At 38.8% G+C, this 15,892-nt stretch overlaps 1 protein-coding gene across 1 annotated transcript; it reads right to left on the reverse strand.

The window, feature by feature from the left end:
- Positions 1-3,313: 3,313 nt before the first annotated feature.
- On the reverse strand, positions 3,314-15,570 carry LOC145450397 (anaphase-promoting complex subunit 5-like). Its single transcript, XM_080328923.1, has 18 exons — positions 15,265-15,570; positions 15,126-15,202; positions 13,766-13,943; positions 13,593-13,705; positions 12,578-12,753; positions 12,080-12,248; positions 11,265-11,410; positions 9,596-9,725; positions 8,453-8,539; positions 8,157-8,338; positions 7,961-8,099; positions 7,820-7,897; positions 7,133-7,254; positions 6,168-6,306; positions 5,023-5,172; positions 4,521-4,671; positions 3,844-3,943; positions 3,314-3,724 (listed from the first exon to the last, which is right to left on the reverse strand). Exons 1-18 carry the CDS (start codon positions 15,395-15,397, stop codon positions 3,571-3,573), a joined length of 2,424 nt encoding a protein of 807 aa, XP_080185049.1. The 5' UTR covers positions 15,398-15,570; the 3' UTR covers positions 3,314-3,570.
- Between the last annotated feature and the right edge of the window lie 322 nt (positions 15,571-15,892).

Genomic DNA, 15,892 nt, shown 5'->3' on the forward strand with positions numbered 1-15,892 from the left:
TGATCTAATACTTAGCCTACCTACGTCATTGCGGATCTCACGCAAAAGCCGGTGTCGGTCTGTGCTAATCTATAGTCTGCGTTCCATAACGAGATCGGTGATGATATTTCCAATGGTATATCTCGATGATCGCATGAAACAGCTAACCAAGATTCTCGGTTTGCATTCAAATATTCACATAATTTTATGTTCGCCAATGTCCATTTCACTGTGAAATTGTGGCCTTCAAACCATTTGCTTACAATCCCCTGTCAATTGCGATAGCTATTTCATTTTCGATGTCGGCTAACAGCTGATCATTCGATCAGCCTATTCCTCGATCTATTTTACTCAAAGTTCGGTGTTCGTCTGTTTGCATTGATTTTGACAGTGTACCATGCCGGGATGGGTTAAGAGATTGCGTATGCTACTTCTCGATGATTTCTTGTAGCAGTATACTAAGTTACGGCTTTTATTCATGTATTTATTGATTAATATATTTTCCAACGGCGATTTCGCAGCAGACTTATAGACAGCAGAGATGAGCGGATTTGAAATTTTTATGTCCTAATCCAATCCAAATCCGAACCTTCAAATCCAAATCCTAATCCTAATCCATAACTTTTTCATATTCAAGTCCATGTCCAATCCTAATCCGATTCCAACTGGAAATTCAGAAAAACATACTAATTTATGCAATGAAGGGATTCGAAAATTTTCTTTCACAACCAACGACTCACTTGATTCAAGATAACTCAGTAACCATCAATTACTGATCTGAATAAAGTTTGTCGCCATCGCCACACGACATTTCAATCTTCCAGAAAATAGGTAAATCCAATCCAAATCCTAATCCGTTCTGAAAAAAATGTCTAATCCAAATCCAATCCAAATCCGACAAAATTTCACAAATCCTGTTTTTTCAAAACCTAATCCTAATCCATGCTCATCTCTGATAAACAGTAAGCCGTATGTGTTGTGTCACAGTCTCCAGTTTCAAGGCCAAAATGTCCTACGCTGTTCCGAGACCGAAGTTCCGAGGCTGCTGTCCTTAGTTCTTCAAAGACCATTCAAATTGATGTTCTGGATTCAATATAACAGGCCCAATCCATGAGATAACAATTGCGTATGTGTCCGAACTCGTTGACCTTTCCAGTTAGGCTTACGCAATCTCTCGAGTTCTAGTCATTGGAATTAGTCAGGTCAAGTCAAGTGCGAACATGAATCGTATTGAATCTTTATTCCGTACGTAGTATTACGCAGTTGCCTTTAGAGCGAAAATGAGAGGTCTAGAAGTTGTCCAGTCTATTGATCCAATCGTACGCCGGGTGCCTCCGCTTTGGTTGCCTATTATCACGTGGTCGTAACCAGAGATGGCCACAGTCCGGTTCAGGAGCCGGAGCAGGATTTCAATGTTTTTTTATCTGGCCGGACTGGATCCGGATTTCGAATTTGGGGTGACGGTCGGATTTTAGGGTCTATCGATTTGCGTAATCTATAACTCTACCATGAAATCAAAACGCATGCTACTAAGGATGACCTGATACTTGATTCGTGGCATAGGGACGATTCTTAGTTCACGTACATTTTGTAAAATAATCCTCTGATTAAAAATAAATGAATAAAACATTTGTTACCACACTTCAAGTCACGGCTCACCGGCAAACCTCTCGCGGCACCTACGTTAAAATCACTGTTGTCGGGAAATTCATGTGACCATCATAAAGTTACTTTTTTACGTTGGAAAACGCCATTGTGACGTCATGTTGATAAAAGTCGCTCGCAGCCCTTGCCCCACCACCCGATATTGTCACGAGCCGCCACTGATGGGGAGTATCATTTTTCTCTGCTGTTCGCATCTGTATTGTGGGACTCAGATTTCAAAGGACACTGCTGTATTAAAATCCAAAATCAGTTCTCATTGAAGCGCGCGTAGCGCGATTTCAAGAAAAATTCAAACCTTTCATTAATTAGGGAGTCAATTCGTAAATTCAATTTGCATAATATTGACAGCCGCCAACACATCCAAATTGAATTGAGTGTCGACGGCCGCATAATTTTTATTCCTCCTTAGAATGATATTACCACGCCGAACCGAAGGAAAAGTGATATTGGGCACAGTAGAATGGCTTACTTTGAACAACAACAACACCAATAATCCAATATGTTTAAACTGAAATCAATTTCGGCATTTCGAAATGGTTTACTGAGCGTTTCTTCCAAAATTTATCCAAATCAGGCTGCGGGGACTTCAACTGGAAACTGAGCAGTCAACACAATGACTTCGACTCGAGTCATAATACCATGACTCGGACTCGAACCTCTGCTCGGTGACTTGAAAATGACTCGAGTCAAAACTATGAAACTGAAATTGAATTGGTTACAACCCTGCTGTTTTGACCAGGGTTGTAACCAAGTCACAAGTCAATCTCACTTTTATATTTTTGACTCGAGTCATTTTCAATTCCCACCGAGTCCAAGTCAGCGAACAGAGGTTCGAGTCCGAGTCATGGTATTATGACTCGAGTCCGAGTCCAAGTCATTGTGTTAACTGCTCAGTTTCCAGTTAAAGTCTCCCTAAACCCACTTTTCTAACACAGTTTGGTGATATTGAATGGTTCGCATTTATAATACGGTTGCCCGACATATGAGCATGCGACACAATGGAAAACGACAGTTCAGCATGGAACACATCAGCATGCGTCACTTCAGCATGTGACTGTATAACCCAAAAACTTACCCTAACCCGAAACATAGTCTAACCTAACCTAACCTAGCCTAACCTAAAGCCTAACCCTAACCCAACCATAAATCCAACCCTAACCTACCCCTAACCCGTAATTTAACCCACATGCTCATGTGTCGCATGCCAAATTGTCGCATGCCGAAGTCTCGCATGCTGTAATGTCGCATGCTCATATGTCCACGGACCTTATAATACATCAATTTTTCTCACTTTTAGCAGTTTCTGGCCGCATTTTCAAGCACCAGTACCAACAAACGAAATCCCAATAGTGTGTTGACTTCGAAATTACAATGAAATGTCGGTCTTCGCCGTCTGAACCTCGAGTCAATGACTTGCTTCGAGTCATTTCCGTATTTTGAGAAAATGACTCGAGTCATTACAACCCTGGTTTTGACTGTCTGGACTTTGTTTCCAATTATTCCACGATGAGGTCTGTTGTTTTTCCTACATTTGCATGTTTTATTAGTTAATTCAAATTTTTTAGGGGTAACGACTTCAGTAGCAATATGCTCCTGCCTCGGTGACCGTATTTCGAGCCTCCAGTGTATAGTGTATTCCTTTCTTATCTGTATATGACAGTTGAACCAATTGCTTTTCTGTTATGTATATTACTGATTCACACGGTTGCCAAATAAAGATTTTGTCTCTCTATTCGCGTGAATAATTAACGCGCATACAACTGATAACGCATCCCAACAAGCGACTTAACGAGGTTCCAGATTCGGTTCCAGCTGCATCAGACTTCATGGGTCGATGTATCTGGCTGTTTCGCGGATATTGACATCCATTGACATCCAAATATCGGCACCCACAGTAGCACTATCTGGGATTTTCGACCCAGGAACTCATATCAACAAGATCGTAGGACTAGAAAACGACACAGAATCGATCTGCTTGAAAAGCGACGAAAACTTGTTCCTGTTCGAGACGGCGTCTACGAGTACAGTCGGATCTGGCGATTGACTTCTTTTCAAGAGCAGCGACTTTTTGTGATGCAATCTGGTAAAATGCAGAAAGCTTTAGCAATAAACATTGCAGATAGGCCCTACATATTAATGTTAAATTTTGATGAAATGGCCAAGTCTAGCTGAATGATATTGAATTATTGCATCACTCACCTTGCTAAATAATACGCTGCATCTTTCCGTTTGTGTAGATCTTGTAATTTCTCAAATTCACAATTTAGCTTCTCAATTACGGCGATGGCCTCATCGATATCTGAACGATAGTAAGCAAAGTTGGTACAATTCAAAAATATACAGCTCTTCCAAATTAGATTAGAATCCAAGTTAGAAGATCGTTCGATTCAATCATTCGAAATTTCATGCCGGTGACGTCATATTTAGTAATACTATTGTTGATATACAATGTGCTTTCCCATTCTCTACTAGTTGCTGACGATTATACCTAACGAGTATCAGCCAAAAATATTCAGGTTCATTTCAATATGAATATATCATTTAATTGTATATTAAGTTCACCCAAAGAGCTCTTTAGATGGGAATTGGCATTACTGAATTGCCATAAACTTGGAAATTGAACAAAAATAGAAGTCCAGCTCTTATAAGCTGAAGAACGAAAAATGCCTGCATATCAAGCTTGGCTTGTTTCGCACTTCACAGTTCTCTTGTAGCATTTTCAGGAAAACCAGAAATTAGATCATTAGAAGTAATACTACAACGTGGAGATATTTCACAAATTAGATTACCAGCATTTCACTCTCATCAGAGAGTGTGAGTACTTCAAAAATTTTAGAAGTTCTTTGTTACTGACTGCCTCAGTGTACAGTACAGACCTGACACAGTCGGGTGGCTGTTTGCAAACAAGGTGCACTTGGCTTCCACCATCTTCATGCAACATTTGTCCATCGCAGTTCCGTGTGTTAGACATTCGTAAAAGCACGATTGCAAGGTTCGTTTGGCGTTGTTGAAACAGCTGGAATACATCTGTTTGCGACAGGGAGAGAGTATCAGCAGGGAAGATCAACACATTTGACATCCAACGTTTTAGCTTAGCTCCCTATGCCCATGTAATAGTGTATCCCAGTGGAAACTATCACAGTTGGAAAACTACAAAATTTTCAGCTTTTCAAATTAGATTTAAATTTGCACTATGGCGTCACAGTAATTTTTTTACTTATTATAGTAGAATTGAAATTACTGAATTTGCAAAAGCTTGGAAATAGAATTACAAAAAAACAAGTTTAGTTCACATCATATCATAGTTGTATTGAGACGGCAATCATATATATATATAAAATTAGGACGAAATGTATCCCAAAGAAAACCCAAGCTCACCTGTAACTGCGCAAGTAGCAGTTTCGACTTGACCAAGAATTTATGAAGGTAATGTTTTCCGGCCGTTGAAAGAGCTTTCAGTAAATAGTGCGTCGCGGCGGCATTGTCGCTGCTCTCGTCGAACAGAATGCAACCCAAATACATGAAAATCTGCAACGGTTGCGTTACAATTTCAACACGGATTTGTTAACGACTATCCACAGGCGATCATCAGAGAAGTCCACAAGAGCCAGACGGGTACAACTAGAGAATTTTTAGTTTTTCCAAATTAGATTAGAATCACTGAATTAGCAAAAACTTTGAAATTGAATGAAGTTCCGTTCGTATCAAATCAAATCATACCAAATCGCAAATAGCTCTACACGAACTTAGAGCAAAGAAACATTTCACAAATTAGATTAGATTACTGGAATTATGTTCTAATGAGACAACTAGAATTCTGTAGCTGTCCAAGTCTGAGTAGAGTCCGGTATTTTTATAGTTTTGACTCGAGTCAAGTCGAGTCATTTTCAATTGAGGAGGAGTGAGGAAATTAGAATAAGGTGAATCAAGGCATTCGATACCACCCGAACAGAGCTGTAAACAAGTGGGTTGGGCACAGGGTTGTAACCAAGTCTCAATGCTACGATTCACAAGTCAATCTAACTTTTATAGTTTTGACTCGAGTCCAAGTCAGCGAGCAGAGTCCGAGTCATGGTAATATGACTCGAGTACGAGTTCAAGTCATTGTGTTGACTGCTCAGTTTCCAGTTAAATAAAGTCTTGTTAAGCCCACTTTTTATAACTCTGTTTGGTGATATCGAATGGTTCGCATTTATAATATACGAATTTTGCTGACTTTTAGCAGTTTCTGCTCGTATTTCCAAGTACCAGTACCAATAGACGAAATCCCAATAGTGTGGTTACTGCACTATTCTCCAAAATTACAATGAAATGTCGGTCTTAGCCGTCTGAGTCTCGAGTCATATGACTTGGTTCAGGTCATGCGCAATGACTCGACTCCAAGTCGAGTCATCAGAAAATCGTGACTCGAGTCGAGTCATTACAACCCTGGTTGAGCATGAGTATTACATGAACCCGATACCGGCACTGAACTGTATATGGCGGATAATCATTGAGAAACCGCATTTGCTATTCTTAAATACCTGGCAACGAAGTTCTGCGGAACATTGACGCAAGTCGTGATTGTCGTTTGGCTTATCGGCGAAATCGGTCTGCAGTAATTCTTGAAGAATGTCGTGCGCCTTCACCTGATCCCCGCTAATATACAATCTCTCCGCTTTCCTATAAAAACAATCGAACACCGCGTTACAAGCGCAAAACATTGGAGGCAGTCAAAGTCGCCAGCATTGGCAAGTAGAGGAAATGTAAATATTTGTAGGTCAAGAATACTTGATCTTTTACTTACTTGACATTCGCTTTTTCTTGAGTGGAAATTTACATCACTACTTCTACTTGAGTACGACGATGACTACTTTGACCACGTCTGTAACCACTTCAGTAAGTCGGACTCGAGTCACGAATATTTGGTGACTCGACTTGACTCGAGTCATTGTTTCAAATGCGTAAAATGACTCGACTCGACTTTTCTCGAGTTATTGTGCATGACCTGAACCAAGTCATATGACTCGAGACTAGGACGGCCAAGACAGAAATTTCATTGCAGCTTCGAAGAATAGTAAAGTCACCACAATGTTGGTATTTTGTCTATCGGTCCTGATGCTTCGAAAATAAGACATCAAACTGTTGGAACTGAGGAAAACTACGATATTTTGAATGCGAGCCATTATATATTACTCGAACAGAGTTGAATAAAGTGGGTTGGACCGGATTGAACTGAAAATTGGACAGTGCAACACAATAGACTCGACCATCTACTACTTAACTTGAACTCGGACTTAACTCGGTGAATTTAAAATGACTCGACTTGACTCGAGTCAAAACTATAAAAGTGAGATTAACTTGTGATTCGGAACCTCGCGACTTGTTTACAACCCTGCTGAACACCAAGTAAAACATACATCAAAATCAACAACACCACAAAACTGATTAAAGCGAGTGAGAATTCTGAGACTTACAAAATTATTCATCATACAATTAACCGACTCACCGAAATTCCGCTTCAGACTCGTCAAAAGCGACCAAATCAATCTCGGCTTGGGAGGCTTCCGAATATTTGCAGCTCCTCAAAGCCATGACGTGTTTCAGCCGAAGTTCCGTGACCTGCCACAACTGTCGAAAAACACGAGTCCATAATACAAGGAAAAGTGGTATCAATATATAATGCATGGTTAAAATTGGGCGTTGGCAAAATCAAATAACCGAGTGCTTCGATTCTGAATAGAGCATCAAAGATGTGGAAATTTCAAATGTGTGCCTTTTAAGCGACCACAAAGCATAGAATACCGGTTCTACGTCACACTAAAGATAATTTGGTATTTTTTCGACCATACCTATTTCATTGCACTTTGTGACAATGCTGTGTCTCAATCACGACTTCACAGGAATGTCATTTATACTAACATTCATAGTTGTGTACCACAATCTCGTATGCTGCGATGCGACCAAGCGTAGTTTCAAAGCTTCCACAGTGAAAAATGCTATCAAACCTATAACTTGGCTGATATATAACTCTCAGTGGGAAGGAAAGTATAATTTCAGTACTCGTAAAATAATCATATCTCAATTGTTGATTTGAATCATTAGAATTAATGCTCGATTCAGAATTGAGTACACGAATCGTTTTGCTTGCTCCTAACTTGATTAAATAAAAAACTAATTGAAAAGCATGCATTACTTTGCTGTGTTCGGATCCCATTGGAAATCTGTGTTTCAAATGTTGTACGATTTCTTGAGACCCAGCAATTTCGCCAGACTGCAACCAATAGAGAAATGCACTAATTGATTCAACTTGACAGTGTGGAAGAGATGATAATACCTCGTGAAGTATCTCACATAGATGACAGAGAGATATTTCAATATCTGACGTATTTGGTTGCCACGAATAGGAATGATATCCTTGGTATCCCGTTCTGTGATTAGACAGCGCCATCTGGCAAAACAAGCTAGCCATTTGCCTGCAATAAAACGATATCGTCAAAACATTGAAGTTGACGGTGGTATTCGAAAGCTACGTTTTGCCGTATAATCTCCAAAGCGCGGCCTTGTAAGCGTAACCCGTCAGATTTAAACTTTGATTCGCGTTCGATCGAGCCAGGGCTTCGTTTGCTGCTAACTTTGTGAATATACTGCGCGGCCTCTTGCCCGTCATAGCTTGTTTGGTAGCGTCCCTCAACAGAGCTTTGGAAGCTAAGGGCTAAAATATGTAATAGAAGACTTGAAGTGAAAATACATTGGTTTTATAAGTTATTTTCATCGATGACAGACTCAAGTAAAGGTAGACCGATGATATCTAAGGCAGAATACTTACGTAAAGTTTCATTGCTATGGTCGGCTTCAACTGGTGATCCAGCAAGGACAGTTGAACATTCTCCGGATCCAACTCTGCCATCAAGCACTGAAACCGTACTTTATTTCAGTCAATGAGCAAGCTCATAGACACAAACAGGTAGTTTTAAGCATAATTATAATTAATCATACCAAAGCTTGACATTTGTTTGAGTGGCAGTATATGGCAGTGGGCTAATTATATATCACTTGAGTAATGGAAGTAAACAAAATCTACTTGAGTACCAGGAACGAGAAGAAGTACTTTGTTACTGACGAGTGATGAAAACTAGAAAATTTTCATCTTTTCCAAAAATTATAATTTGCAAAATCTTGGATTCCGAAATAGAATCGATATAAACTGAACATACTTTTTGTTGTATTTTTGTCTGGCTCGGAAATTTAATTTAATTTCCAAGTTGAACAACAGGAATATTGTCAGCTATACCAAATTGGATTAGAACTACAATTATAGTGACTGTACCAAGTTTTTCCCCAAATTAGATTAGACTTTGAATTGATGAATTCGCTAAAACTTGGGAATTAAATTGAAGTTTGAACAGAAATCGAGTGCGGTTCATATCAAATGTTCATACAGCAAGCTCGACTGTTTTCGCATTTTCAGGAAAACCAGAAATTACATTAGAATTGAAGATCTTCTCGCGTGTAGATGTACATAACTTATATACAATTGAATAGTATATTGATATTGGAATGAACCAGAATATTTTTGGCTGACTCTATTTAAGATGGTACCTGATCTCCTGCCGTAGGCATGTTCACACTTTCATTTGGGCGCCATGGACTTTTATCAAAATATGCCAACCATGACAGAAGAAGTTTTTGCAACATTGAAAAATAGTACGCTCTCTCCGCCTCAACGATTCGAAATTCCAGTGTTTGTGATATGGTTGTTAATATACAATGTTCTTTCCAATTCTCTACTAGTTACATACGATTACCCCTGACGAGTGTCAGCCGGAAATATTCGGGTTCATTTCAATATGAATATATTATTCAATTGTACATTAGAGTAGGGATGAAAACAATTTAAAAACAAGATCAGAATTAGCTTACTGGCACAGCGTTAATTCGTAAGCAACACCCTTCACAACAAACGCCTTACCATAGCGTGCTGCAAGCATCTTGTATCGCCAGCAAGTTGACACAAATCGACAGCTTCCCGCGTAGCTGCGAGCGCCGCGTTTTTGTGGCCCAGCTTGTAATAAAACTGAGCGAGATGCAGAGCTGCAAATCTAAAGTGACACGTGTTAGAGCACACTTGAACAGCTAGGTAATTCTGGTAGTCTAATTATAGTAATGAGAGCGAAATACCGGTAATGTAATTCTAATCTAATTTGTGAAATGTTCATTGCTCAAATTCTATTTCTAGTCTAATTTCTGTTTTTCCTGAAAATGAGTGCGAAACTAGCCAAGTTTGCTATACAGTAGGGCTGTTCCAAAAAAAAAATTTCCTTCAGATTTCACTGGCTACTTGATAAAATTGTCAGGTTGGTTAGAAAAACGCTGCACACCAAATTTGGCTCCGTTCCAACCACTAGAAGCAATGTTATTGCTGTAGAAAAATTAGGATTTGAATAAAATAATATTTACGGTGACCAACTCTTTAATTATTTATTATAAAATCATGGAATTAGAAATTTTTCTACAATAATAACAGAGTTGGTGTGCAGCGTTTATTTTTAACTAACCTAACAATTTTATCGAGTAGCCAGTGAAATCTGAAGAAAAAGTTTTTTTTGAACAGCCCTACTGTACAGACATTTGCCAGTCTTATGCTCACATTTGAAAGGAATGGAACTTGATTTTTATTATATTTCTCGCCAACTAATTCCAGGGTCGGAATGACTCGAGTCATGACTCGACTCGAGTCTGACTCGAGTCACGATTTTCTGATGACTCGACTTGACTCGAGTCATTTTCGCAAAATTCAGAAATGACTTGACTCGAGTCAATTAGTGTATTGACTCGACTTGGACTCGAGTCATTGCGCATGACTCGAACCAAGTCATATGAATCGAGACTCAGACAGCGAAGACCGACAATTCATTGTAATTTCGAAGAGTTGTAAAGTAACCACGCAATTGGGATCTCGACTATTGGTACTGGTACTTGAAATTGCGACCAGGAACTGCTAAAAGTTAGGAATATTAGCATATTATAAATGCGAACAATTCGATATCATCAAACAGAGTTATAAAGGGTGGGTTTAACAAGACATTGACAGGAATCTGAGCGGTCAACAAAATGACTTGGACTCGACTCGAGTCATAATGCCATGACTCAGACTCTAGCCTATTTTCGATGACTTGGACTCGGACTTGACTCGAGTCAAAACTATAAATCTGAGATTGACTTGTGACTCGGTGACTTGGTTACAACCCTGACTAATTCAGTTTCTGAGTTGTTGCAGATTCAGTAATTATAATTATAATTTGGAATAAAAGTGTAGCTATGATTCTAATTCTAATTTGATGCCGAAAAGCCCAGCTCTCGGACACACATCTGCTGCTCTCGTGAATTAACTCTAATTTGGAATGAGAAAAACTTGATTTTTGTTGTGTTTCTTTCTACTTGAAAATTTATTTCAATTTCCAGATTTTTGAAAATTAAGTCATTCTAATTTTAATCCAATTCGGAAAAAACTAAATATAACTCAAATTCTAATCCCTTTTGGAAGATACCGTGTAGCTATAATTCTAATTCTAATTTAATTTAGAAAATTTATAGTTGCACAGAGGTATTGTTTTTCATAACAGAAGCAAATCCCTCACATGCACTCGTAGGTCTCCAAGAAGTCGCTGGCGTCTTCGGACGTCGGCTTTTCGAGTTTTGCATTTTTGTTGAAGTAAGTCAGCAGGTGGTCGACGGCACCGCAGAACTCCTTGATCCGCAGGCAATTGAGGTAGCCCAGGTAGTGCTGAAAGAATACGAAAAAGTAACAAGTCAATATCATCTGGGATTCCAAAATGTGATCACCCCTCCCCTAAAACAAGGCAAATACCACACCCAACCCCCTAGTACTGCAAATTTCATTCAAGGTAGTGCAACAAAACTCAGTGTTAACGTCTTTAAAAAAATCAATAGCCTGAAAAAGGTGACCCACTGAAAATGTAATTTTTGACGGCCTCGCCTGAGCATCCATGAAATGGGAAAAGACCTCAAATTTAAACGACAGCGACTTAATCCAGCGATCTATTTACATATAGCGCCAAATATTTCCACAATTACTTCAAGGTCACCGTTCAGTTTAAATCGATGATCCAAATACAATTCTATTCCGGATGTCAAACTCACACGCGTAACCTCTTTCAGGGTCTTGGCCGAATCTGTTCATCAACAAGTTAAATATGACATTGATAAATTTACATTCTGCGTAATACTTGATAAAAGTTGCAGTCGAATGTTGCATGAAAAACACACAACATAAATTCCTACAAACAGCTCAAAACATCATACAGCATGAATTCCGAGTATTTAGGAAGCTGTCAAAAGGTGTTGCAATTCTTTCCCTAGTGATCATTCTACAGAGCTTGGGTGGGCGATCCAACTTGAAATAAATTCAAGATCAAAATAGTGCCTTACACACCACTTCGGTAAGCTTGGGGTTGTTCTTCAACATTTGCGATATCTTGCTTTGCAGCTTGTCAGGCGGCAACGCATAGTTTTCCTTGTCTATGATCAACGCCGCTTGTTTCGAACAGAAAAAGTCGGCTTGACGCGACGTGTAGATGTCCAAAGCGTCCACATCAACAAACCTGTAGTTGAACATGATCAAAATTAGATTCAACACTTGAACCTTGAACTAAATTGAGTGATACATCAAGTTAACTGGTAATAACCATTACTGTGTTAAGATTTTGCTGTTACGATAATAAAATATCAATCAGATGATTGGTTTACTGCAGTAATAAGTCGCATATAAGAAAAACTTAATCCATTGCACACTTTAGTACCTTCGAAAGCAATGAATCTTATATGTAGGACGCATTTTTTGTTGGAATACTACTTTGAGTACGATAGGATTACTGCTACTTCATGGACTACAGCATGTAATAAAACATAGTTCATCAAAAGGCTTATTCACTTGACTTCAGTTTTGAGATCTGACGATTTTAAATCGGCCAATCGCGTGCTCCCGTCGCTGCTCTTGCTGTCCATTTCACTCTGGCTTTCCAGCTCCATCTCGTCAATCGAATCACTGTCTTCCGCGTCCGTAAATCCATCGCTCGATGCCCTCATCAAATGCTGATACCGTGCAGACTTCGTAAAAAATAAGGTAATTAACATGATTGCTTAATGCTCAGGGAGCAGAGTCAATGATATATACTAGTACTACAATTTATCAGTATAAACATGGCTGATGACCATTGACCATTGAAGAAATTACTTGCAAATAAGCTCAATCGATGACCCGGCGCCTATGATATTTAGCTTTTGTCCAGGATAACCACATCATCAGCTCAAAATGAAGGTAACAGTATGAAACATATTTATACGGGGTGGCATATGTCAAAAATGCAATGAAGTAAGGCCCTAGTTCCTCTGTTACAGCTGATTTATGAAGTCACACTGTCAAATTGAAAATTGAGCTGAATAGCTTACTATGTCTGCGGCAATGTAGTCTTATAGTTAGGGCTTAGGAGTATAGCATGCTTTCCCAAGTGTGGCTAATAAACATGCTGAAACTTGTGTCAAATTTTGTTGTTCAAACGGCTTCCTTTATAGTTATGATTTACATTCCTAATGTTCACGTGGCACATACAATAATACGGTACCAATAACATTTGTTTTGTTATGGAATCACCTAAATCTAACAAAAATTATTCGACTCGTTAGCAAATGTAGGCTATTTATAATGTAGATTTAGGATTAAGAAATTCTGGCTATGTCACACCTCAATGTTTTCTTGTATCAAAAGCTTTCACAATTATTCAGGTAGAATAATCTACTGTGCCAGTAACAGAACCAATACTCACTACATCAATGAACTACCTAGTGAAAACCATTTGAGAAGAGTTTGGGTCAATCTTGTGTGTATAAATTTTTGCTATTTCAGTGTAAGTTTGATAGAGTAGAATGACAAACAGCATTTACAGTACCTTTTTCGACTCCAACAAGATCGCACAATATTTCGTGAGGTCTTTTTGGATTTCTCGAAATTGCGAATAATCCATTCTTTCGTAATTGAGAACGAGTCTGCGTCCGAACAATGCTGAATAGAGCGACATTGATCACAAAACGACACAAGTCAACAAGTGACATGCCAACGCACCGATGGCTCCCTCTAATTGGAGTGTGCGTGTGAATGGAGGATCAGCAAAGAGAGATGAAAAATTGGAAAAGAAGATGTCGATATCATCGCCTGATGGCGAATCGCAAAGCTCCTGTAGAGACCGTACGACGGAATTATGGAGAACTTTTGAAAACGAGGCGACGCCTTGGAGAATATCCTGAAAATTATGTAAAATGGTTCTTTTAGGCCAGTAGTTCTCGACCTTTATTATCCTGGGGATCCCGCTAATACGCAAGCATTTGGAGATGACCAAATTTTTGAAGGGTCACAAAAATAGAAATCGAACACATTAAATAGATAACTGGTGCACAAATGAACTACCGGTATCTATCATCAGAGTGTTAGAAAAACAATGTTTCACACAACACGATAACAGTGTAATGAATATGTGTTGCAAATCATTACCACTTCTGCCGTTTCCATTAAGATACTGTTTGAATTGCGAGTTTTCGCCTTGGAAAGTGTCTTTGTGTTGTTTGGTAAAATGGAACAGCGTGATATTAGTTGCTTAATTGCCAACAAGCTAATAAATATTGGAGATAGAATCAGCATTTTAGAAGGAAATTACTCATGATGTAGTCTACTACCTGTAAGGTATGGTTACCATATTTTGGAAATCTGAAAAGAGGACACATTTTCAAAATTCCAAAACGGGAGGAAAATCCTAAAAAAACGGTTAATTTTTCCCACCTCGTGGTTGGTTGACTAAAAATTAATACGTCAACTTTTTGGCTCAACTCCCAAAAATAAAGTTTTTCATTACACATCATCAGGTGGTCGACTAGAAAAAAAAGTCAACTTTCTGGCCCAGCTCCCGAAATAGCCGCCTAAGCGTTACTTCAGTGCAGATTTGATGTAACTCAGTCAAATTTTGCCCTATATTCAACCAAAATCCTTAAAGAAGAGGACACATTCTCAACAAAGAGAACATTTGGGCATCCTCCGAGGACACTTCAAAAGAAGTCAGAAAAGAGGACGTATGGTAACCCTAGGAATCGGTGTTCTGCGCTCACACTATGTTTTATTTTTTCAATTTTTTTATTAAATTACTTAAACTTGGAAAATCATAACTACTCACATGTTATATTAGGCAAAACGTACCGAGATTTCAGTACTGATGATATGCAAGGTATATAGACGTGATGCTCGAAGCTCGATACAACACAGTCATCAACGTCGAGCCACTTAAGCCAGGAGCATCTTATACAAAATTTTAAAATTTACTGTTAAAGAAAATAGAAAAACATGCATCACAAAAATGCAATTGATATGCACGGTTGACAAATTAAGATTCTCTCTCTGTTAAATGCACGCAATTGTATACAAAAGGGTCTTGTACCTTCAAGCAACCTTCCGGCCGATAAGTCCAACTCAGCAATGACATGTAAAACTTCCTCTTCTTTTCCCGATCAACATCTAGACGTGAACCAAACTTCGGCCTTTTATCGATGATTAATAGCATTTCTTGTTACTCATACCTCCGAAATCAGAAATGTCGAATACCTTCTCGCATCTGCCGTCTGATATATGACAAAAGTTGGAGATGATAGCGATCAACACAACCTTGTAGGGAGTGATGATTTCGGTCGGCGTTTCGGCGTTGAAGTTCATCGTGCGGAAGTACCAGACAGTTCCGAAAGCAACGAACGCAGGAATACGGCCTCAAGTATGATAATAATCAATTTCTGTTGTTCTTTTTGTGCAAAATGAAACACCGGTTATGCATTACAAATACAAATGGAGCAAACACTCGACTCGCTGGTAAACAAATTCGCGCTCTTGCCTTGATTCTGGATGGATAAATAAACATCAGTCAAGCATGACCGCATAACGGGTGCTGACTGCTGAGCACTGAGGCATTCGTAATCGTCAGATTATAGATAACTAAGGTAAACCGGTTTACCTTAGTTATCTATAGTCAGATTATATTCAGATTACTCAAGACACACACAAGATAAGACAAGATGTTAAGATAAAAATATAATCTCATTAATCCGACGATTATTGATTAGTATAATTAGATAGCTAGTTGTCCAAGTCTAACATCTGCCGTTGGATTATTGCATCAAAACTTTTCACATATTTGATTAGAATTAGATTACATGA

This window comes from Botryllus schlosseri, chromosome 11, assembly GCF_051294905.1.
Source record: "Botryllus schlosseri isolate E-star chromosome 11, Bs_hap1, whole genome shotgun sequence".
Classification (NCBI taxonomy): Eukaryota; Metazoa; Chordata; class Ascidiacea; order Stolidobranchia; family Styelidae; genus Botryllus; species Botryllus schlosseri.

Excerpts from the sequence above, each read along its gene's own strand:
- LOC145450397 (XM_080328923.1), bottom strand. The coding sequence starts at position 15,397 with ATGAACTTCAACGCCGAAACGCCGACCGAAATCATCACTCCCTACAAG. Across the intron at positions 12,249-12,577 it reads GATCTCAAAACTGAAGTCAA|GTTTGTTGATGTGGACGCTT; the intron begins GTGAATAAGCCT and ends GTTCAACTACAG. Across the intron at positions 5,173-6,167 it reads CCGCAGAACTTCGTTGCCAG|ATTTTCATGTATTTGGGTTG; the intron begins GTATTTAAGAAT and ends CAACCGTTGCAG.